The sequence below is a fragment of the Haliaeetus albicilla genome, chromosome 16 (genome assembly GCF_947461875.1).
Source record: "Haliaeetus albicilla chromosome 16, bHalAlb1.1, whole genome shotgun sequence".
Classification (NCBI taxonomy): domain Eukaryota; kingdom Metazoa; phylum Chordata; class Aves; order Accipitriformes; family Accipitridae; genus Haliaeetus; species Haliaeetus albicilla.
Genome location: NC_091498.1, coordinates 21,139,164 through 21,164,944, shown reverse-complemented (window position 1 = coordinate 21,164,944; position 25,781 = coordinate 21,139,164). Strand labels below are relative to the sequence as shown.

The 25,781-nt window shown below is 35.2% G+C and overlaps 1 protein-coding gene across 15 annotated transcripts in view; it reads left to right on the top strand.

The window, feature by feature from the left end:
* Nucleotides 1-25,781, top strand: part of IRAG1 (inositol 1,4,5-triphosphate receptor associated 1) — a 125,560-nt gene that overhangs the window by 95,995 nt on the left and 3,784 nt on the right. For 13 of the 15 annotated variants that reach the window (XM_069803853.1, XM_069803854.1, XM_069803858.1 and 10 more), the window contains 15 exons: nucleotides 692-769; nucleotides 1,210-1,259; nucleotides 1,690-1,731; nucleotides 2,889-3,482; nucleotides 5,811-5,889; nucleotides 8,905-9,025; nucleotides 11,756-11,786; nucleotides 12,885-13,025; nucleotides 15,877-16,008; nucleotides 16,771-16,912; nucleotides 17,545-17,594; nucleotides 19,431-19,538; nucleotides 20,679-20,746; nucleotides 23,693-23,812; nucleotides 24,704-24,835. In XM_069803853.1, coding sequence (XP_069659954.1) covers nucleotides 692-769; nucleotides 1,210-1,259; nucleotides 1,690-1,731; nucleotides 2,889-3,482; nucleotides 5,811-5,889; nucleotides 8,905-9,025; nucleotides 11,756-11,786; nucleotides 12,885-13,025; nucleotides 15,877-16,008; nucleotides 16,771-16,912; nucleotides 17,545-17,594; nucleotides 19,431-19,538; nucleotides 20,679-20,746; nucleotides 23,693-23,812; nucleotides 24,704-24,835 — 1,888 coding nt within the window. The remainder of the gene's footprint in view (nucleotides 1-691; nucleotides 770-1,209; nucleotides 1,260-1,689; nucleotides 1,732-2,888; nucleotides 3,483-5,810; nucleotides 5,890-8,904; nucleotides 9,026-11,755; nucleotides 11,787-12,884; nucleotides 13,026-15,876; nucleotides 16,009-16,770; nucleotides 16,913-17,544; nucleotides 17,595-19,430; nucleotides 19,539-20,678; nucleotides 20,747-23,692; nucleotides 23,813-24,703; nucleotides 24,836-25,781) is intronic. The other 2 variants (XM_069803859.1, XM_069803866.1) reach the window with 1 other exon arrangement.

The following is a 25,781-nucleotide window of genomic DNA, read 5'->3' as shown; positions in this document are numbered from 1 at the left end:
AAGTTCCTATTGTACATAAAATGAAATATTAATGGCAAAATTCATACTACTGAAAAAACATTCCCCTCAGACATGATTACACAGACTTTTATTCTGAACATAGTCATAAACTAAGCTAATTGGACCAGATCCTCCTTTCAAAACAGCAGAATAAAATGTTTTGTTCTAGAATGTCAACTGAAATTATTTTTTTCCCTCTTCATATGAAGTGTTTGTGAACTAGGACAAAATGCCATGTTATCTTGAAGTAGAACTTTCATTTAGCTCTGAAATGTCAATTCAAAACAAAGTTCTGTCTTAAAATTGGCTTGACACTCTCTGGAGGAAAAAACAACTATACTTTTTAAAATTAAATCTTCCTCTTTTTTTTCTAAATTCCTTGTGAATCCCACTCTTGTATCTATTTCTCTGAAGTGCTTACAGTATCAGAAAACTGAGGAGAATAAGCATTCTGTGTATCAACAGAATTCTATTAGTTTATGGCAGGTATACAAGATAAAACCTACTCTAAGTTCCTAGTTGCCAAGAACAACATGACAATTAAAATGACTTGTCAGGTTTTGGACAAACACAGGACTGATGATTATGAGATTCACATTTTAATCTTACCTGAATTTTAAAAATTCAGAAGCTACAAGCCTAGAAAGTAAAATTACCTTTTTTTTTTGTTTTTGTCTTTGTTTTAATGAAGCTGTTTCCCCTACACTTAGTCCTAAAGTTTCACCAGTAGCATCTCGGAGCAACTCTCTCAGTCTTCCAGTTCCATCAGGTAAAATGATCTATGCAGGCTCAAACTTTAACTTACAAAAGCTCACCAAAAATATATTTTTTAATATTTCTTGAGGAGATGTTAAAATCTGTAGATTCAAGCATCTCCTCCTGAATATGACAAAGCTCATGAATGCCCACAATATATATTTTTACGTATATATATTTTTTCTATTGTGTTTTTATTCCTGTGGTGCTGCTAGGTTACATGTTCTAATTTTTTATTCTTTTCAGTAATGGAGTTTTGAGAAGCTTTAATGATCTTTCACTGACTATATTTTAGATAATTTTTTTCTCCTTTTAAATAGCGTTTTCCACATTTAAATTTTGTCCTTAATATATTATGTGGAACTGTGCATGTGTGTGTTTGCTAATGCTGTAGTAGTAAAAATTTTGAGCAAAACATCAGGATGTGCCCTAATTATGTGCGTGTCTTTCTAGGGTCTGATGCATGCACAACCACTAGTGTCGAGTCAGTATCTCCAGGGCAGGTAAGAAGGAGCTGTATAGTCTGCAAAGTAACCTGGTTATTACAGTACTATTTTACACTATGCTGTCCTGTTAGTCCCTGAGGAAAATCGAATGTTTTGAATACCATTTTATATGCCAAGACTGGATTATTGATACGTTTTTTCTGCAGAGTGAGGGACTAATAAATGTTTACTCTGAAGACAAAAATCCATGAGGTGACAAGCACTGAAGGATCATAGAGATCTGTTAAGTGTAGAAAATGGAAAAAGATCCAATATAATCCTAATCTATGGAAAAACTAATCCCTAAAATTACTTCCTAAATAAATGTGACAAGCAGTGTAAAAATTAAGAGATTTGAAGTTCGTCCATTAATATCTATATCTAATATTTGCAGCATAGTTGTGAAAGATAACCTTGTAAGGCAACTTTTTTATTCCTTTTTTGCTAGAATATCAGAACTGTCAAAGAGGATGACAGGCAAACTGCAGAGGTAAGTGTTTCACATCAAGTGTTGAACAAAATCTGCCCGTTTGGTTTAGCACACGTGACTTATTTATGTGACTAAAAAGGCTAAAAGACTGCTCACTGAGTGAAAAGAAAAATTATATTGCTCTAGGAAACTGTGAAGCACCTGCAAATGTAGTGGAGGACAATAGCCTTACAGCTAGCCTTTACATCCTATCATGCACCCTGCCCTAGCTCAATTAAAATCGATATAAGAAATACCTTTATAAGTAAAGTATAAATATCTACTATAGCCACTTTGGGGTATGCTGGTGTTTTAGGCAGGCATCGTCTTCCAGATCCCTTTGGTTCAGTGGAAGACATTACTGTACCTCGTGTTCTGCACCACTGAGGGGATGTTACTGCTTCACAAAAGTATTGGTGGAGCAGTTTATATGAATGCTTCCTAATTTGTTTTAGGTAATATCAGATGGCCCTTTAAAGAGATTTTTGCTGTGAGTGGATTAGGCAATACTTAGAAAAACCAGTATGGCAGCAGAATTTTGGAGCAGTAACTATAAAGGAGAGGAGTAGTAATATATCTAAGGCAGAGCCCACAGTTTGTATGTTGGTTGCCTTAAATTGCTGACACAGCTGCCCTTAGACAAAGGGGCAGATTCTGTACAGATTACAGATTCTGCACCAAAGTAGCCAAGGTATATGCAAACATACTTTTGCCTGTTCTCCTGTAGAGATTTCAGCCAAATTATAATCTATGGTACTGCACACAAAGAAAGAAGAGAGAAATTACAATATGTGCTTTAACTTAGTGTACAAGCCCATGGTTTTTTCCCTTGGGAAGTGAGGGACTCATGGAAAACAATCAAAGGAAAGTAATAGTGCTATAAGATACAAGGTTAAAGGTGTGTACTCTGACAAACCTTACGTTAAGATGATGAGAAACTTGACTATAATGGACTCTGGAATGGCAGGAGGTTATCTCAAAAGTTCAGAGGAAAGATTCCCAATGCAGTGTGCTTTCAAGCGCCTTTTAAAAATTATTTCTCTTGTCAACAGTGCATATTTAAAAGCATATGTCCCTGAAAAGGAAATGGCTTTTTACAGTGAAAATCTGTCCTTGAGCAGGGGAAAAGAGAAATCTGCACTTGTTTCTCTGTTTGATGTGTGACCCTCTACTTTCAGAATGCTGCAAAAGGATTAATTGATCGAAGGCAGAATGATCAAAGAAAGATTTCTCAGGGAAGGTTGGTTCCTCGTTCTGCTGGTTTTGAAAACTCCAAAGAGAAGCTCTCAGAACAAAAAGAAAACTTTGATCCACGTAAACATATGGATACTTTACCTAAATGCTCCCCTTCAGGTGGTGATGGTGGCAGAACGTCTCTTAACACTTGCATGAATGTTTGTGAAAATGAACTTGGAAAGTCATTCCTCAAGAAAGCAAAAGATAATGATGTTCCTTTAAGAACCCATCTACCAGGACCAGGAGTAGGAAATATAGACTCGAAGCTAAAAATTCCTGTTCCAGAAATGAGGGACCATAAAGTTTCATGTAAACCAGAATTTAAACTGTGTGGAGTACGTCCTCCTCTACTACGGGCTGTATCATGGGATAGCTTGGAGCCTGGACAGAAGGATAAAACACCTTTAAAATTACCATCTGAGGAAGATAAAAGCTTTGTTGTTGGTAATAAATCCACCAATCAATTAAAAGCATTCAAAGACCTTCAAATCCAAGTTCAACCAGTTCGAATGCAGAAATTGACAAAGCTCAGAGAGGTAAGTTGTAGTCATCATTTGTATCCTGTTTTAAATTTATTTTCATATCTTATTAAACTTTCAACTTGCTTAGCATTATTTTTATCATTGCAAGAAACATACAGTAATATAATGGGAAACAGTTTCAGCAAAATCAATACAGAATTGTGTTGTGTTTTTCCTTTGCAACTTTAGCAAATTGTAACCTGTAACTAAATTGTATGGAATTATTCTATTTCTTAGTTCTCTTCAAATATGCATCAACTGCACTGTGGTATCTTCAATATGCACATATGTATGTGCATATGCAGGTTTTGGCCCCCAGAAAAAAGTTGTAATACTTCTGTCAAGAAAGTACTAATTGCTTTCATTGTGACAGAAAGGTGAGTCTTAAAACACAATATATCTCATTTTTATATCATTTACATGACCTATAAACAGGAAACAGTTGATAAACAATCATGTCATTTGTAAAATGTACTTGGTACTAAAGTGATCTATTTTGATTTCTAAAATGAATTTTAGATCTGAAGAATCTTTCCTTCCTCAGGATGTAACAACATTCTCTTTAAAAGGGTCACTTAGGCTTTTTTACTTCCTTTGCTTCCCTGTGATATGCTTTTTCCGCTCCTTTGGAATTGTCCTCAGATTCACAGACTCACAATACATTGACTAATTGACTGATTTCTGTATAAGTGGGCTGAGACCTGTGTATAAACAGAAATCTTTAACTGAAGTTTGTAGACAGTTACTATGCTCTTGTTTAAGGGCTTACAAGCCTCTGTGTATCATATACTATTTGTAAACTTTCTTTGGATTTAAAGATCACTTTTACTTTGTTCAGCTGAGTGGTTTTGAGTCTTGGTTGCTATTCTCCCTTCTAAGGGCAATAGTCCTGTCATTCAAGAATACTAACCTTTGCAGTAACATTACATTTGCAAGATCTCAGGGGACAGGAAATTGTTTTGCTATGACTTTTTGCTTATTGACATTCTCAGAAAATGTCTCAAAGCATCCCAAGTTTTAAAACTGGGTGTCTCTGAGAGCCAGGGCAAGTAGAGGATGGCCAGACTTACAGTTCCTAATTCTAACATGGTGCAAATGTGTCAGCTACTTGAAGGACAGACTTGGACGGCGAAATCTATGAACTAATCTGTTGTTAAATGATTGTCTAAATGATTGGTAAAAATTAAGAATTAAACCCTAAGAATTAATCAGTGTATTGAAAAAAGTAGAAATGTCATGAAATGATAAACCACCATCATAAAGCAACTACCATGTGTATATAGCAAAAATTACCTTTGAAAGGAGAAAAAAAAAAAGCAGTTTTTTCTTTTTCCTGTAGTGGTTTCCTTAACAGCCTAATATGAATATTTTCTTTGATCTCTAGTAGTTAATATTTTAAGATGAACACAGGGCTGACAAGTGAGGACCTAAAATTCCGCACTTTGGTTAATTCATTCCCATTGTATTGCTTGGGAATGGTAGCTTAGTTATTCGTCTTTTCCTGTTTATATAACACACATACTCTTAGCATATACGTACTGGAAGTTTTGATTATAGAGACACTTGAGCCATATAACTTTAAAAGTCCTAGCAGCTGTTAAGCCCAAATAGTAGCTAGAATCAGAAAATTAATACAACATGATATATAATTCCAGTTAGGTGAGATTTGAACTCTGTCCCCAGTAGGAATTGTCTACTTATAAACAAAAGCAGGTGTTTGTGAATTTTAAACATACCTGAGAATATGAAAGTAGAAAATGAGGAGATGATAGAAGGAGAAAAGATAACAAAGTTTAATCCTTGAGAGTACAGTCTTCCCTACCTGTAAGAAATAGAGGCAGAGTACATTAACAGTGAAGTATTAACTTCAGCTGTAGCATACTAAGCTTTGGTGTGAATAAATTCTACTGAATTGAGTCAAAGTGGCAAAGTCTCATATGTCTGGTTTTCTGAATTTTCTCTCCTTTCTGGGATACTTACTTATTACTATGGCTATATCCAAAATTGCTCTTTTTGCTCTCATTTACTAAAACTCTCATTTACCAAAACTCAATTTTTCTACTTGACTAAGGGCCACATGTTGCAAATCTCTGTTTACATGATGAGGAATTTTTCTAAATAATGCATGTATAAAATTTGAAATATCTGATGTTTAAGGGTGGGGGTGTGTGTGTGAATGTACATGTATCCATGCAATGTAGCATCTGACTATAGCTTAATATAAATATCTCCATTATGTTTATTAACTAAAGTAAATGTTATATTTAGTCTTCACATGGCAGGGATATTTAAATTGAGATTTCTAGTTAAGTTAATTAGAAATGTTACTGTTTTTCTTAACAGGAGCATATTTTGATGAGAAATCAAAATTTAGTTGGACTTAAACTTCCTGAACTTAGTGAAGCAGCTGAACAGGAAAAAGGTGCAGTATCATAAAAGCTGGAAGGGGTGTTTGTTTGTTATACACTGATTTTTATAACTGACTAATATGGAGGGGAAAAAAAAGTCTTTTTCTTCAATTGCAATAGTAGTTGTAATGAAGCAGTCATGGAGGAGGGTAGTAAATGATGAATAAGAGAGACCAATAATGGAAGTACCTGAATTTCTTGATGACCTGAGCCAAGAAGATACTGTAGGTATTATTACAACCAAATGAAAAGATCCATACCTGGAACAGAGTCTAGCTTGTACTTAATAGATGGAGGACTGTCTCAAGTTTCAGTGACTTTCTGAAAAAAAGTTTCAGCAGTGATGGATTGAATGGATGTGACCTCTGCAAGATATTGTGGCCGTAAGGGTGAATTTGATCCCTGCAAGTATAAATAAGAGATGGAATGCTTTTTTCCTGCTTTTTTTATTTTAGTATATGTGTGGCAAATATTGAAATGGCATGTTCATGCGTGGTCTACAGCTCTACGTCAATGTGGATAGGTAAGAGTAAGGCCAGAGAAGAGACATAAATGTGATTGAAGGACTGGAAAAATATGCCTTGCAATAAGTGTGTGTGGGGGTTTAGCTCAATTTATATGTTTTTTAATAAGGAAAAGGCTTAAAACTCTACATAAATGAGGAAACAGAAATCTGACACCAAATTTTTTTTCCAGTCTAACACAAGCAATTGAGATTTGATGCCTGTAGGCAGCATCTAAAAAAGATTCAGAATAGAAATAAAGAGCAAAGGTATAATCCTGAGGACAATTCAACAACTGGAAGAACTAAATAGCAGTAGTGCTGAGCAATCAGTTGAAAATATTTAAACCAAAGCTGTACATTTGTTTGAAAGTAGTTAAGTCAAGACTTGTTCAGAGTGTTTTTAAGGCCACATTAACTGAAATGGAGATGGTTAATATGAAAGGAGCTGAAGCTGATGGTCCAAGATTTGATCCAAAGACAATTTCCATTTTTCCTATGAATTAGCAAAAGGAACAGTATTAGATTTGCTTTGGGACTGTTTCATAAGGCCTTAAAGTTTCTGTTACATAGGGAGATGGCTGAGATTACATCTCATGTTATCTCTGGAAACAGACTCATCTTCAGTCTGAATGAAACAAGATTAAAGAGACTTCTTGTCCTCTTTCTGCATTTAGTGATTATATCTTTGGATTCTTAGATATAGTAATATTATTCCTGTCACTCTGCTAATATATCATTTCCTAGAAAATATTTAGCAGGCTGTGTTTGAAAGTGTAAAATAGTTGCCATTTTACCAACCTGTTAGATAATTTTGGCAGATCTGAAACTTTTGAGTAAAACATTATGAAAAGCTAAGCATCATTTTATCCAGCTTTTCAACCAATGTCTCATGAGCATCATTTTAAAGTCTAGTAACTTATCTAAATGATAGCCAGAACATTAAGGGTCAAGTCCTTCTCCTCAGAGGGGAAAAGAAGTGAGGGGTCAAATCCTTAGTTCATTTGTTAGGGAGACTTACTTCCTTACATTGTCATAAAAGTCACCTTATGCTTTTTAACTGCAGTAGTAACTTTGCTTAAACAATAGGAAATAGCCAGATACTTCATTATTACTGTTATGAATCAAATATACTGGCTCCATCATGTTTTGCTATCAATGCCAAGTTGTTGTGCTCATCTGAGTAAACACAACTTTGCATCTACAGGAGCTTAGATAAGTGGGATGTATTAGATCTGGAGGCATTGTGGTATCAGGCTGGCTTTTTATGGGGACACACATGACTGTTCTTAAGTAAACACTGGAATTTTTAAATATAAAGGAAATGCACATAACTAAAATGTAGCTAGAAAGAATCTCCCATTCTTTCCTGTCTTTCACGTTAACGCTTTCCATGTCTATAAAATTTGAGCTTTTTCACACTATTTGTTTTGCAAGTCTAAGAATCTTTCTCTTACACCAAATGAATAGGAGACCTGTATGAAGATACCTTCTGAGATTCAGACTGGGGAACCTAACTTTCCTATAGGAGAGTCCTTCATTAAATTCTGGCAAGATAGAAGGAGATAGGGGAATTATTATTGTCATGGTTTAATCCCAGCCAGCAACTAAGCACCATGCAGCCACTCTATCACTCCCCCTCCTCAACTGGACAGGGGAGAGAAAATGTAACAAAAGGCTCGTAGGTCAAATTAAGGACAGGGAGAGATCACTCAACCAACTACCGTCACAGGCAAAACTTGGGGAAAATTATATATGAAATTAAATAAAATGAAGATTAAAAAGTTAAGTAATATAATTTTTTTTAAAAGTTTGAGACATATCTTGGTCCTTATGAAAGTGACAGAAGTAGAGAATGTAATTATAACCTTTATGTCCTGTTTCAGTGAACGTGCATTGCAAACAAGTACATGTTGTAGATTCATCACCGTAAGTGGTGCACAAAATCTGTAGCATAGTACATTATACTAGAATTCATCTTGGCAGGTGGCATTTAAAGCCTTAGAAAATGACAGCCCTCTATTACAAAATCTAAGCTAAAATATTCGAGAAATAATGTAACTGTACTGGTAAAGCACAAATGGAAAATGTTAGGTTAGATGTTCCAGTAATGAATTTGGGATCAGTTTGACTTCTAGGAAAAATACTAATAAAATAATTATTTCTCAGTGCATTAGAGACTGTCAGAATTCATATTACTTCAGTCTTTCTACATAAAGGATGACAATTATACTGATTACTTTTGTTGCCACTGCTCAAAAGGAAGACGGGGATCTTTAGCAGTAAAGGAGAGATGAGTGATGTATCACTATACACTGTAAAGGAAGTAACATTCTGCGTGAAGGGATGGACCTTTTCTTCTTGTTCACTTTTGCTCCCAGTAGAGTTGGGGTGAAAGCATCATTGACTTTTTAGCCTAACTGTGTCCTTTTCAAGGTCCTATTCGGCTCTGAGATGCTGACTATTGATAGTTAATGCATGACTTCTCAAATAACATTAAAAGTTTTTTATCTGAAAATGTCTTTAGGCCCTTCACCTCTCCCTTCCCCCACTGAAGAGGAAGAGACAAAGAATAGCTCTGACGTCATGCCCAGCATTCCTGATGTATTGCTGCGAAAACTACGAGTGCACAAATCGCTTCCAGGAAGGTAAAAGCTCATTAGAAGTAGAAAGACATCATCTGGGGGAAGGCACACTAATGGTATCCAGTGAGCTCCCTTTATGGAGTTCCGTTCATAGGGGATCCATATGAGTAGAGAAGTTGCTGCATCTTAAAATGTGCAACACAGTTTTTCTGAAAAAAATTTGGTGAGTGTACCAACTTCCAGTAACTGTCCAAGTTTTAAAATTAGTTTGTAAGTTCTACATAAAAAGTCTGTAACCTAACTTGCATGCTACAAGTACATTTTTATACAGGTTTTTCCACTGGTCTGTCCACTCCTGGTTTTCAGGATTGCTGCTGCAGATATAAATTCATATTGAAAATGTTAGTATTTCTTTTCCCCAGAAAAGTATCAGGCCAGATAATGCTTTTCAGTGGTAAAATTTGGGCATGTAAGAATTCTGCAGTTTTTATGCAGGTGATGATTTTTCAGGAAAATGGAGTTTATTTTGCAAACATAGTTGAAGGACTGGCTTGCGAATTCCCTGATCTTGGGCTGTGCAAGTAGGCACTTGTCAACAGATTGCTTAACACCTGCCATGGCTCAGGAGTTTCTGCTTTCTATCTTATGCAATCTGAAACAGTATGTCTGCGTGTTATAGATGTGTAGGGCAGCACCATACAAGAAATCATTTGAAACTAGAGCTATTGTTGCATAATGCAATGTAACTATAGCAAGGGAATCCCCTGGTCCATACTTTACTGAGGTAGAGTCAAAATAAACTATACCTGCCAGGTGTTTGTCCAGACCTTTAAGAATACCAATTTTCATTCTGATTTGACTTTACTACTATCCAAATTTAACATTTTCTTGACAGAATTTAAGTGGAATTTTCCTTTTGCGGGGAAGATTTATGTTTAAAATGATACAAAAGTCCATAATTTCAGATAATATTTTGCTCTGGCCCAAGAAATATAGGGAAGAAATCTCAAATGAAGCATTTATGACCACATGCCTTGCATACCTTGCACCACTGGTAACTTTAGAGACTGAGCATATTTTATTTTGTATTGCATTAGAACAAAACTAAGCTTCTTCCATATTTCTGCATAAGCCTCTTCTTTGAGAGAGATAAAACCATAACCAAAAATGCTTATTAGACATTAAAACAATTCCAAACATATTTGGCCAAAACTTTTCCTAAATTCACCCATGTGTTTTTATAGTATAAATACCAAAGGCCTTCAGTCATTTGAAGCAGTCAATAAGTGTTCTCTGTGCAGATGAAATAAATGCTTAACATTTGTCATGAAGGAACTGTTACATACAACATTTTATACAAATGAATGCATGACATGAAGAAGTTCTAAGAGACCATTGCTTGATTGTAATCAACTACTGAAAAGAAAAGTAATTTCATAGCTAAGTACAAAATAAGTGAATGCTGAACTTGCTTTGAGGATCAGATAATATACAGAACTTCTGTTTTTCAGGTAATATTCTTTACTCAGTTGGCTTAATCTATTGAACAAGTACACACATAACTTTTCATTCTTATGATAAATTTCTCAGAATGTTCCCAGCCAAAGGAAAGACACAAATTTTAGCATCCTGTGCTGTGTTATATAACATATACAGATGCTTGAACTTCCTTCTAGAAGGACTACTCCTTCTAGTAGGCTTCCTCCTAGAATAACAATAAGTAATAGGAATACTAACACTTTAGGCACAAAATGTTTTTCTGACACAGGGGACATACTGGCCTCCCTTTTTCTAGTCACTACTCTAAGTATCAATATTATTCTACCCAACAAGAAAAATCTGCTGCTCATTGATGCCAGATGCATTGATTTCTATACTTGGGTTAATGGTGCAATGAATATTACAATAATATTTGAATTTTCTGAAAGTATCCTGTCTGCACAGTACATGATAGGTATGTCAACCACAACTTCTATCACTGGCATCCACTAGAATTTGTATATACAGCTCCTGTCATTTCTTTCAGATGTTTCTCATCTCTATTCACTTGCATAAAACTGAATAGCTCTTTGCTGTTTTGGAACAAGTACAAGGATTAAGAACTTGTAAATTCAAACACATGGGATGACTGCCTTTAAGCGAGGTCTTGCAGTATAATGTTGTCTATCTCATTTCTTTTATAGTATTCTATGAAGCTGCATTTTGGTAAATTTTTCTAGTTTTTGTACAGTCAGTAGTCATTCTTGTGGTGGAACACTCATAAAACTCAAACGTATATTTTGTCAGTGTCAGAATCATGGTCAGAATCATTGTTAGCTAACTTCTAACAAAGTTAGCAGCCAAAACAGCATAGTTCAGTATGCAGTGAGCTGGGTTTTGAATTCTGCCCATATGTGATCAACATCATGAGGTTTCACCTGTTAACAGAAGGAAAATGGGTAAAGATAATAATCCAAAGTATAGTGTATTAAGTCACCCGCAACTCCAAAAGGGTAACTTCTGTCTTGCTCTTGTACTCGCAATTTATCACAATGTAGTGATATTTGCAGTTGCCAGAAACTTTGGTGTTTTCACCAATACTCAGGTGATACTGTGCTGTTGCTTTTAAAAAAACCCCAGGGGGTTTAGTCATAACAAGTACAACTGAATTAATTAAATACTGGTTTCACCAAAATAAACCATAAAATATTTAAGGGGAGGATGTCTTTTGTTGTTCTTCTTGAGTAAATATTACAATAGCTTTCTTTTTAAAGACAAAGCTAATTAAACTGAATTTTTTGCTTTTATTTCTAGCTCCCCTCCACTTACTGAAAAAGAAGTTGAGGTAAGTATGTTCTTAAACTCATTATTTTAGACATATGCCTCAATTTTAAGTGGTTACTGTAAGTCTAAGGGTGGTTATTAGAACCAGGTAATGGGATATTTTTTTTCCAAAAACTATTTCTCAGAAAAAAGCCATATTGAGCTCAATCAAAAGAAAAATTTTATGAAATATGGGCAATTGTCCCAGGCAATATAAACTGTAAAAAGACTTAGATTAGGAATAAATAAAACACTTGCTTGTGCATTCTTTGTAATAAAATATGCATTCATTTTGGAAATCACTATAATCTACTTTAATCTCAATTTTTTTACTACTTCAATGAGACCAGAAACTAAATTAGTTAAATTGCATTTTTGTACTGGCCAATAGGAGCTTTGGGGCAGTTTTTGATGATATCTTGCAGTTAGTTTACATAATTTTTACTTTTTCAGTTCAAGCCAATATTTTTTTTTTTAGGTTGCTTTTTAGCTTGCTGGCTTTGTTTCTTCTCTTTTTTCATATACTAGTCAAGAAAAAGATCTTTATTTACATAGCTCCAATCTAATGGAACTCTTGGTGCCTTGTGCTTTGCAAAGTCTTAATCCAAAGAAATAATGCATTTGGTAAAGAAAGAAACAATCTTTAAAAACAGGGTGCAAGAGAATAAAAATGTTAGCACGTAATCTTTTGCTGGCTTCAGTGATAGGTGTTTATCCCTTAGGTAAAACAATGCTAATGGTGAGCTCATCCCTGGACTTCCTCTGCACAGATTATCTGTTTTAAAACCTTGGGGACCCTTGGAGGAAGTCCAGCTAGAAAACAGATCCATTGTGATTCTGATACTTCTGGTAGGCTGCTTCCTTCATTGTGTCTCTGCTCTACTGATCTCCCAGAAAAACATTCAGGAAAAGAGGCAGCAACACATTTATTCATATTTTAGAGGAAGTAAAGACAAGTAATTTTTTTTAAACAATCTAATTTAAAAAATATTTTCAATTTTCTGTTTCAATACTTATTTAAGCACCAGAGTTTGTTAAACACATACATTATTCATAACTTGTTATTGGAAATTACATTATTGTGACACTTATTTAAAAGTGCCTTTTTTAATCCAAACAGAATGTATTTGTACAACTTTCCTTGGCCTTTAGAAATGATAGTTATACCTTGGAATCTAGAATTAACCAAGCAGAGAGAGAAAGAAATCTCACTGAAGAGAATGCTGAGAAGGAACTGGAAAACTTTAAAGCAGCCATTACGGTAAGAACAACAATAATTCTTTTTCTGAATTATAGTGGACATGAAAGTGCACACACATTTGAAATATGTGTGGCTATGCTTGCTGATACCTATTGTAAATTCAGCCCCAAAACTTCATTTTCTGCTGCTTGAGCTCCTTACTGTAAGCTGCCTACCACTCTACACAAGAGAGATCATTTTCTACCAGAGTAGGCTACCATTGCTGGAAATGCATAAAGGATGTTGCCCTACGTCTAGCAGACTTCAGGAATAAATACTATGAATTTGCTGTTCAGTTCTTGGAATAAGCCTGTGACAAAGCTAAGAGCATTCAGAACTGCAATTTAAGCACTGATCCATGCTCTCCTGGGCAAGACCTTCTTTAGTGAGGTGTCCAGTTAGGTGAGATACTGGAGTGATCTGAAGCCTGAGTCCTGAGATTTGTGACTGGAAAGACCTCTTAACTGCAGATAGTAGAAGGCGATACAGGAAAGGAAACAGTGACGATTACTTAAGGAATACATACAATCTCAGGATGAGGTTTTGGGCCTGAATACACTTTCATTCCAGCTGTCCCTGATGTTCTTTTATCAGCAGTAGATTTCAGTCCTTGCCAGCTTTCTCTGGATTTTCTAACTGAAATGACAAATATGTCTTTGAGATGTATCAACTTATGTGCTGTGCACAGTTTTTTCCAAAAAAGGAAGGGATGCTTAGATACCATGCTGCTAAATGAAATACCTGTAGACCCAATTTGCATATTACAAGGAGGTGCTGCCATACTTTTGAGAAATAGTTAGGAGAACGTGATTCTTCCATTTACTTTATCAAGAACATCATCAACATCATCAGGCAAGAAAGGATACAATTAAAAAAAGATTGTGATATTTACATCTTTTCATCTGGAATTTCAAATCTGCATTTCCAGATTAATTGTTCCTGAAAAAAAAAGGTTTGAATATTTTGTTGCTCTTCCTTCTGTTCTCTGTTTAAAGACCAAGCAGAAACAACCTATTAAATCTCAGGGGTTTGTTTATTATAGTATTTTGTATACATACACATTGTTACAACTAGTGTATAAGGGCTCTTGAAACTGAAAGCAATTAGTCTGTTAGATTTGACATGTATTTCTGTTAAGAATCCCTAAGTAGGCACCAAGGACCATGTTGCCAGCAAGAGACACATGTGATCAGCTTTTTCCTTCTTTATGCAGTTCACATTCTACAGTCTGGCTTTTACAAGTTTTTTTACATAATTTATAACAAAGTGGAAACTGCCATTCATATGAAAGCTTGTGTTCTATATAATGGAATAAAATAACAAGCAATTAAATGAAGTGATGGTTTCTGTATAATCTGTATCATATTAGACCTAGACTTGTTCCAATCTCAGTGGGAGGTTATCTTAATTTCTGTAGGACAGGCATATGTTATATGGCTTAATGACAGTTTACCAGTCTTTATGATTTTTTTTATCAATCTTGTGATAATTGATGTTTTATTCAAAAACGGAACTTCAAGAGAAAGCTGATTTACATGAACTTCAGATTTGTTTGAGAAAATAAGCAACTTACAGTTGCCAAGAAAAACCTGAAAATCTGAAATTCTGTGCATGGTTTTCTCAGATTCCCTTATGCCTTATTGGGTCTTGCAGTCAAATTTTGGCTGCAATTTGTTATCACACTAGCTTCCGTGATAAATACGTTTAAGAATTTCTTGTTGTTGCAATTGTTGTCATTGCACCAGATTCATCAGTCTCTTGGCTGTGTTTCTACACCAAAAGTTTGCACTACAAACGCAATTTCTCAAATGACTCGACTCAAAAAGTTACTGCACATCACTCCCTTCTTTTGAAGGCGGGAAGAAAAAGAGGAGGAGGAGAGGTTATTCTTTTCACACATCATTTCAATGTGTTGACTTACTCTTGCAGTAATACAAGTGGGGGGTTGCAGAGAACTAGGGCATAATGCAGCTGGTCAAAGGCAGAATTGTGTGAACGGCAACACAGTGATTAATTACTAAAGACAACCTCAATGCCAAAACTGGTGCATCCTGAAAATGCACTTTAAGAATATAGGAATCATCCAGCATCACAAAGTCTGCCTGTAAGTCTGAAGTAAATTGTATCAGGTTTCCTCATACCAAACTTTTCTGTGAACAGAAAACTCATTCATTGAAGAGGTGTTCACTAAAGCTTTGGCTAATAAAACATCTAAATTCACTCTTGCTTTGATAACTAATCCCAAGGAATTTATATGCTTTGATGCTTTCCAGTATTAATCTGAGCTATCGAAGTGATGATATTAATCCAGTGCATAAATGTTCATATTGATTGACAAAAAATGGTTAAGGAATTGCAATTGCTATTTGATTTACAGGCCATATTATTTTTTATTACTCTTACACATTTTGAATTCTTGAGACTATAATGTCTTAGTTTCCAAATAAGTGAAGTATCATGGAACTGAAAGAAAATGGCCTTCTTAACACCTTGTGCCCAGTGAATTAAAATTTTCTTTGTGTTTCGGCAATCATTTTAAGTACTACTTCAAATAACCTTGGTATTTGTAAAGTCCACAGGTAGCGAGGCATGATTCATCATTACTTTCAAAACAAAAAGTCTTGCAAATATGCTTAGCCCTCTTTAACTCCTTGAAAGGTGTGCCTGCAGTATGCAGTGAAGCACCATTCCAAAACGGAGCAGCAGCACTCTCTAGGTTATCTATGGTGGTAGTGATGGCACTTGTCTGGGGCTAATATGTCCATGTGTAGTTCTGCCTAGGCATCTCTACCCCAATTCTGTGGCTCAGGCTACTTCATCTGAAATAAAAGTGGCAAGACATGATGATAAAGCTTATGTATTTTCACTTCAGTCTTCAGCTCATTTATGGCATCACTATGAACACAGAGAAGCTTACCAGAAGCTATTGGAGGATATTGCTGTTCTGCGGCGTTTAGCTGCTAGACTATCTAGTCGTGCTGAGATGGTTGGAGCCGTTCGCCAGGTAAGAGCAACCTGGTGTCTAACGTATCCTGGCTGCACATGTTCACTCTTTCTCTTTTTCAGCCTTAGCTGGAGGTTATATTAGCCCTTTGAATTTTATTTGCCATTTTGACAGATTAAATATATTTATTGTAGTGTTGGATAAGACACCATTTCAGTCTGGAAATAGAATTCAAACAGAAGATTACCCGTGAAGCTATTCAACATCTGTACAATAGGAGGACATATATTATCCAGAACTATAGCTGCATCACAAGAAACTTAGTTAAAGTCAGTGCAGCACAAATAATGACTTTTCTGGGTCAAAAAGCTCATCTAGTTCAGTCACCTGCCCTTGGCAATAGCTTAGTCAGACAACTATAAAGAATATAAGAACAGAGCAAGTATAAATGAGAACACAGCAATACCCCCCAGATTCAAGACTGTTGCCTCTGCCCACTAAAGTAACTAGACTGATGGCAGTGACTAAGACCTTTGAGGATTTGAAAACAAATGTACATATACCACCTAACTAATAAGACAGGCACACAGGCAGACTATATACATATATGACAAAATAAATTATGATATTCTGTGGATATGTATGAATGCATGTGCATTTGTGTTCTAATTAGCTTAGGAATTTTCAGTCATGGAGGTACCAATATTTCTTTAAGAACAACTATTCCAGATTTAGCCCTGACAGGGAGCATCCACATAGAGGCAAATGATTTGTTTGAGAAATGTAGCGGTTACCTGAGTATTCCCCTCTTTTCTTCCTTAGGAGAAGCGTATGTCAAAGGCAACAGAAGTAATGATGCAGTATGTGGAAAATCTGAAAAGAACATATGAAAAGGATCATGCTGAGCTAATGGAGTTCAAGAAACTTGCCAATCAGAATTCTAGCAGAAGCTATGGTGCACCTGGTAAAAAAAAAAAAAATTTAAGGGTTTATCTTGCCTCTATACAGAGAGGTGTTGGTGCTGTTAATGATAAATGTGAAGTATCATGAAACCTGTTCATGAAGCTCTGATCTACAGGAGTAGATTTCAAAAAGTTACAGATATAACAGTTAAAATATTTCATATAAGGCATATTTAATGCTATCGTACAGTAATTTAAAATCACTATCACTTACCAAATTCTGATGAGATCCAATGACATTTTTATTGGCCTCTTGCACATATGTGTAGCTTTTACAGTTTTAATGCAACTACCTCTTAGATGACAGATGATGGCAAAATTTCATTATTAAAAAGATTTTTTCTTTTTGCAACCTTTTCTTTCCTAGTTTGCTGGAAACTGAAATATGAGTATTTTCTTTGTATATGGAGGTAAATAGTGGGCTTTTGCCTGATCTCTGTAGAGATACTAATGGTTCAATTTTTTGCACTTATTTCAAATCTCTTTTGCAGGTGTAATTGAGACCAGGACTGTATGACAGATAAATATGCAGTAACTACAGACTTTGTTTGAAATACAAGCAAGGGCTCTATTAGTATTATTTATAGATATTCATATAGTCTAAGACTGTTCTTTATCTACTGTTTTTATGCAGAAGATGGAGTACCTCGTTCATCTAGATCCATGTCTCTTACTGTTGGAAAGGTATTTCTACAATATAAAGAAAACGAAGGGAACATTTTATGTCGTGAAATTTCTTTGTCTATATATGCTCACTTCTATAGGCTGTGTTCAAAACATAGTGCTGGTAAATTCTCAGTGTTGTTCAGGTAATTTAGTGCAAGTGCTTTGTAATTTTGAATACATGATTAAGTATGTCTTTGTGCAATAATGATAATGCTTGCTGTGAATAAAGGGACCTATTTATTTAAGAATAATTGTATTCCAGGACACATACCTGTGCTCCAGAGAATGGTTTAGGTCCTGTGCTTTATTCTAGTTCCTCAGTGAGGAAGCTGAACATTGGATCAAAACTTACTATACGAGTCAGGATTCCATGATCATACCATTTTCATTATCTTAAGAATTATATCATGTTCAGAGTACCTTAGATGTAAACAGTTATTTTTATGTGGGGCTTATTTTTCAGTTAGCATCCAAGTATCTTGTTTGGTTTGACAAAGCATTCAGAGTGAGAGATTATCTCAGATTGTTTTGGCTTGACCAATTAATAACTTTAACATGGCCAGTGTTCCATTTCTGCAAAAATCCAAGTGGTTGTTTTATTTGCCTGGGTTGTAGTCCTTTAGGTTTAGTTTATTCCTGCCACCTCTGAGTGCTGGGTAGAAAGAATTAGAGCACAGAGCATGCTGAGGGCAAGACTGGGTTTCAGAATGACATCCAGATAAGTTGAAAAAGAAGTCCCCCAAAAAGATGAAATTCAACAAGGACAAGTAAAAATATTAAATATTTGTAAATATTAAAAATTTTCCCCGGAATAATAACGGGGGGGGGACGACCCGCAAACACTAGAATGAACTGCATAACATGGCTGCAGACCCCCCAATATAGTTTTTCAGAGGCTCATTAGGTAAACATCTGTCATTAATGAATAGGTATAGTTGGTTTCGTCTAGAACCAGAATCATGGAGTAGGTGACTCCTCTATATTTATTAAATCTGTGTTTAACTACTTTCCTGTAAAGTTATCTAGAGCAGAATCTTAGTAGTGTTTGGATATGCACTAAGATGAAGCTGTTAGATGCTATAAGTGCTTGGATTTTTTACTCAGCTGGAAGCATAGATTTTACTAGGCTGTCTATCACAGGATGAAGCATTTGGTTACCTAATGACAGCAAAAACTTACATGATCTGTACTTGAGCTAGAATGTATTGTGTACAGCTAGCATGTGTTTATCATATAAAGAATTTCCATGGTCTTTGGGAAATGTAAGCAATGTTGCATGATGCTAGATAGATATCTAACAACTCAAGGGTGGGGAAGAAGGCACTGCTCTTTAGTGGAGGGAACGGATGTTATTGTTTCTGAAAGTTATAATTTGTAGGTTTAGAAATAATTATATATCTTAGTGGGTACGGTATATCATAATGGGTACAAAGCAAGAGAAGAGTTTCATGTGTAACTTCATTATTTTCAGGTCATTGTGACACTGGCACTTTTCCCAGTATCATTATACACCTGGTTTAACCAAAGATAATAGCCTCTAATAAGAACTGACAATATCAACTCAGAACATACCTGTTGTGTGACTTACACTATTGGGCTTTCAGTGTGGAGGGAAAAGAATAGCATCCCTGTACAACACCTCATTTCACACTAAGCACTTGCCATACCAGACAGTACTAGAGGAAGTTTTGGGGAAAACCACAACCCTAACAGCCATTTATCTTAATTTTGCTCCCAACTCTCCTTTCCCCCAAGGGACATTAACCTACATCTTTGCCACACCCATTAACTTGCAGAATTGTTCTTCAGTCTATCTTCTTGTATGACAGGAAAAAAAAATGTTGTTTCTCACAGAATATGCCTCGGAGGAGAGTCAGTGTTGCTGTTGTTCCTAAATTTAACTCCTTAAGCATTCCTGGTCAGTCACCAACAGCTTCACCCATACCTTCAATGCCATCCCTGGTAAGTAAAACCCACATTTTAAATACACTACTTTTTGTCTAAACCACTTTTGCATGGGGCCAAGCCATAGTTACTAAAAAAATGTAAGCCCTTTCATTGGTTTAACTTGTTTTGACTTCATCCTAGAGAAGGGGATGGACAAAGGTTATTTCTGTTGTGTAAGGGAAATATGCTTTCAGAATCTACCGACATAAATGATCACTTTGGACACAGAGCTGAATAGGGCTAGCTGGTGATTCAGAGGCATTGGACATTAGCTGAGGCAATTTGCCTTTTAATCTGTAGTAACATACTGGGAAGTTTCAAGTAGCAAAAATAGTTTTCCACTATAGGAGAGAAATTTTAACTAGAAACCATAGAAGATGATTGGACTGCTTCTCTTCATTGCCAAAAAGTCCACTAAACAGAATAACATATAGAAAAGTATGTGGTACAAATTTAGAGGTTCTGTGATGATCTGGTATTAGTGGAGCTATCAGCCTCTTGACTTTTTGTTTATAAAAATTTTAATAAATTAAATTAGGATCTAATCTGAACCTAATAAATCTATACAAATGCTTTGGAGAAAAACTGCAAGGTATACCAACTGTTCAGAGATGAGCTATGATGGCACACAACCTGAAAATTATGCAGTTTTCTGTTAAAAACATAGGGCTATTTAAATGAGGGAGTTTGCTGAGAAGCTAAATCCATTTTAGTTTTAAGAAAACAATCTGTTTGTGCAATTTAGTTATTATGTACTCAGAGTCAGTTGTTTCAGGAACCAAGTGTGGTTTTTTTACCATGATTTATTATGATTTATTTTTGTTTAAAATTTTCCAACGAAAACTCAGCTAAGAAACTTATATTCCTAGGATAATATGGACAGAAGCAATAGAGTAATTTTACAGTTCAGTGATCAATATATGAAGAAGAAAGTCTTCTTCAAAATAAGGAGGGTAGAAGGGAATGTCACAGAAAATGTGCGAGTCTGTAGTTTACTGTGGTTAGTGGGAGTAATTTGGAAGCTCCATGTTACAGATACCTTGCTTATGGGTGTGGGAAGAAAACCTAAGCAGCACATTGACTTTGTCATTTTACTGAAGACTCATTTTAAATTAATTCATGGATGTAACATATATTGCTGTTTTTCACTTACAGTCTGAGTCACCTAGTAATGGAAGAAGCAATCTAACATCTACTCCTGTTCTGCCAGCACTTTTAGAAAAGTAAGTTTTCTCTAGGTCATCTCGTTACCTATTAAATCCTAGTATGAAATGAAAATGATATAATTTCTATCTTTCCTAACAGAAGTTATATCAAGGCATAAGGTATTGAAATCAGTGACACAATATTGACTTAGGCTGATTCATGATCTGGTAACTGTATTTTATTATGTCACCATCATATTGTTCTTTTCGTGTTCAAAGAGTTTACACGCAGTATCTCAGAACTAAATCGAGCCTGCTACGATCATTGGAACTCATCAAGTAAAAAATGCAGCAGATTATGCATTTACGCATGTGAGTAGGCCTGCCTTCAGAACTTGACAAAACTAAGAGTATTACATGCAATGCACATGGCTTTTATCTATTTATTTATTTAATATATTTCCTGCAACAAATTAATGCTGTATCTAAAGTTGGCTATGAGCATCCCTGGTTATGAATATTCCTTAACTTGACTATCCCAGTAATAGAAGTTTGTGTTTTGCCCTTACCTTTTCAACATGTTGCCAGCTGGTAAGAGTCATATTTTGAAATACTATGATATCTAGTGTCATATAGCTTTTTAAATTGATATGAATAAACATAAGTATACCAAATTTCAAAGTATAATTTATCATAATATTAGATCATCAGAATTTTGCAGAAGTCAAAACAACTATTAAATTGAGTAGTAATTCCTTTTTTAGTATAAAATGAATTGAACATTCAGCTAAATTAAAGCATTAGGTTTGAGATTTTAGTTTTAACAACCTGCGATTTTAGTTTTAACAGCCAGAGAAGGCTGCATTTTAAAATTAAAAAATAGATACATGAAAGAGGTATTTTTTAGCCTAGCAACAAGCAAATACCTCAATATCTATATTTTTCTAGTACCTATAAATTGCAAAAATATTATTTATTAAAACATTTGCCCTTTTGACTCTATATTACTTACCATTAGTGTAGATGTCCTGGCTGGATTAAGGTGTGCTGTTGTTAGGCATTTTCCATAATAGTTTCATGAGTCATTCCATGGGTTTAAATAGTACCACTTTTGGAGCAAAATAATAGTTATATGAACAAGGAAAGCTAAGAATTGCTCTGCTGGAAAGCATGTACATCTGCACATTTCTGGAAAGAACTTTTAAGTTGTTTCAGTTGAAATTCATGTAGACATGTAATTTAATTTTATACAAGTTATTCAAATGTAAAGCCCCTATATTAATAGAATACAAAGGTGGGCAATATGAAAACATGTGAGACTGGGATGAGAAGTGAAGGCATACTCAAGCTGTTCTACAAGGTCTTCGTAAACAGTTACCATTATGGATAGAGGCACTGGTGCATTTGCAAACCCATGTGTGTATATACTTTATTCGTATGTATAATCAGCCCAGAAAGCAAAAATAAAAAATTGTCAGGCACTTTTCCAAATACTTACCTCTTTCAGGAAATGTTGCACATTCTAAGGGAGTTGGTTGCTGATGTTTCAACAGTAAAACTTACTAAAACATCATGTTGATTTTTGTTGTTATTGTTACTACTACTACTACTACTACTACTTCAGTAGTTTAGACTATTTACAATATCACAATAAAATATCTGCAATACTAATTTAAATTGAAGTTTTTTAGGATGTTTTAAACGTGCAAATTAAAAGCTTTAAAATATGTAGATCTCACATCAGTACAGAATATTGAATTTCATGTGCTTTAGATTAGTGCTGAGGCAGGACAAAATTTATCTTATGTCTTTGTTTTTTCTCTGTGCTTTACTAAGAATGAAAATATGCAACAATTGGGAAAACAAAAATGGTGAACTATGGCACTAGTTGTTACAATTCAACAGAACTCTGCAGGATTTAGACCGTCTTTTGAAACTGTACAGAAACTCTAAAAAAACCCCACCCAACCAAAAAAACCCTTATCAGTATTTCTTATTGGATCTTAAGAAAACAAATCATGTTATCAAGTAACAGAAGTAGAACTCGAAATTCAAGTTTGAGCATAAGTATGTATGCATGGGCCAGCTGCTATAGTAGTGTAAAATTATATAGTTCAGCAGTTTTATATAGCACTTGAAGCTTATACTCATGATTTGTTTAAAGTCCAAGTGAAAATAATGTCTACTGTTAATACAACTTCTTGAGAGAAAATCCATTGCCCACAGATGGGGTCAATAAGGACAAATTATTCTGCCATTGATTTTAGTGCCAGAAAAATAAGGCCTACAAAAAGTGTTAGATTCTAGAAGTTGAAATGGGATCCACTGTTGAGCTTATTAAACCTTGACTTTGATAGATTTGCTGAGTCATGTGTGAATCGCTTAAACTCTTTGTCTCAGACTTAAATAAATAAGGGCAGGTGAACACTGCAGAAAGAGAGCAATATACAATGGCTTATTTTTAGGCTAAATGCTGGAAGCTTTTACTTTAGAAAAGTTTTAGTGACAAAAGCTATGTATGAGTTTGTATTTTTTTAACCTCTGCATCAGTTCAGTGTATAAAGTCAGCAGAAGGGAGTACCTAAAAGGCAAAGAAAAAAAAAAAATTGTTAAATTAGTATTTGGTATTATTTCTATTATTTTCCTCTGATGTAGCAGGCTACAATTTCTAAGATGATTTTTAGAAAGTTGAGGGAAGTGTTTTCAAGAATAGCAAATAAATGCCATGGATAAGCCAGGAAACAAATGCTCTTTTCTTTTTTAAAGAAGAAACAAAATGCAAGTTTTAATACCTTAGAAACATATTAATTACTGCTCCTAAATGACAACATTTGGAAACTAAAATTTTGCTTAGTGTTTAATTTTTTTGTTTAGAAAGACATTTCATTTCTCCGATGTACATTGCAGAAGAAAAATCAGGAGTCACAAAATTGCGTGTTATTGTTCTTGTTCGGTAGTATACTCCAAATACAATACATTTCAGTGGTGTTATTTTCTATTTGTCTGTTTCTTTTGCCTTGGCAGTGGAAAGACTAATGGAGAGCCTGAGTGTGAAACCTCTACTTCTGTGCTGACACAGAGTGGGTTGGAAGAGATCAATCCTGAAACTAAAGCCAAGATAGAAGAGGAAGCATATAACAAAGGGTGGGAATATTTTATGTGAACTAAATCTGTAAATGTGCTACCAGATGAGGACATATGTTTTTTATAATGTCATTTAAAATGCAAAATGAGTGACATCATCCATATGAGCTCCTAGAAGATGGTCATAACTGAAGCAATGTGGGAAACAATGCGAGTGAGCTTCACTCATTGTATTTGCATCATAGCTTTCATCCTTTATTGATGTTAGCCAAACTGTGGGACAGCAGTTAGAGATTCTGAATTGGGTGGGTGTTTTTATGTCAATAGTGTTCAGCTTCATGATAAAATAATCCAAAACAACTTTCTAAAATGTTTATTCTGAAAAGCATACATGGAAATGAGTAAAAAACTCTTACAGTAAACTTGTGTTGTTTGTGTCACAAAGTGCTTTACACGGCATGTTTTGGGGTGATTAACAGCTTGGGGATCTGTTTTTGAATGTCAAGCGAAGAACTTTGTACTATGTGAAGAGTGAGACAAAAATTTTGATCTTCTGTGGAATCCAACAAGCCATCTATCTTCAGCACTGATTTGCATTTTTTCTCTAGCAAAAAAAAAAAATATCTAGGGGGTGTTCAAAATTATTGAAAAAATAATAGAGAAATACTTACCAACTCCTTTACAACAGACAAAAGTTGTGCTCTGCTGAGGACTATTATCTCTTTTTCAAGATAAGTTTGGTAACAGAGCTAGTATAATCCTCTGTTAAGGAAGGGTGGCTGTCTGTGTGCCATACTCATGGTCTTTAGCTAATTTTTACTCTCCTCCAAGTGCTGCAACGCTGCTACTTGTGTATTATTGCATGTAACAAAACATAAAGCTAATTTTTCATCACATAAGAACAGGCTTATACAGCGTGCTAGATTAAGAAAAATGTTTTGTGTGTTAAAGCTATCAGGAAGGCTTGAAGAAAACCAAAGAACTTCAGGAACTGAAGGAAGAAGATGAAGACACACCAAAAGAAAGTCATGATGAACATGAAGAAAGTGAAAATGAAGATGAGATAAAAAACCTGAAAAGCAGGTGAGGCAGTGGTGTAATATGTCCATACAAGAGGAGCCACTTTTTTCTATTTGTGGTACCCAACCAAGTATTTTATACTATTATCTTCCAAGTGTTTTATTCTACTACCTTGACATGTTTTCTTCCAGTCTAGGGAAGCATATTTGAAATAACAGTATTTTCACAGAAAGGCATATGCCAAGATAACATAGTTGCAAAATGCAAAACTTTTTATTTTGATATTTCAACTAAAATTGTATGTTGACATCAAGATGCTTCATCTTGATGGGGTTTGGTTTTGATTTGAGGTAAAAAATATTCCGCAGAAGTTCTTAGATGCCAGAATGTATCTCTCAGTAGGCATGCATTGTCTCATGAAACTTGTAATTCAGGAATCTGATGCCCGTATTTGTGCCATATGTCATTCCCAAAGGGTCTTCACAGGTGAGTCTTTCAGTACATCTACAAGGTGAATGCAGATTAAGATAAGCTCCTCAGTTATGTTGGACTTGCTCTGACTTGGACAGGCAGGTGCTTGCCCCCTCTGAAAGCTCTGTAGGTGCAGCAGAACAGCACTGTGCTGGAGTTCCTGCCTTTCAGCAGAGTGACATGTTTATTGTGTTCATCTCTACCCAATGCTTTTTGTCTATACTGGGGACTTTTGAATCATCTGCTTATTGTCTTACCTGAAGCATTTGATGCCTAACTGGAAAACTTTTCTGAAATTGTCAACTTTTCTTAGAGCTAATTATGGAGTCTCCTTGGTGGTTCTACCACTCAATTCAATATATCTGCAATTTCCTGCATTAGAGAGGAATTGAATGCTTGCCAAAGCAAGTAATGTGTCCAATTCCAAGCTAAGGTAGGGATCCTTACCTGGTCCAGAAGAATTAATTTCCATTCCATAACCATTATGGTTATAAACGTCTGCTAATCTGAGATTTCAGCCATGTTCAGAAGGGCAGCT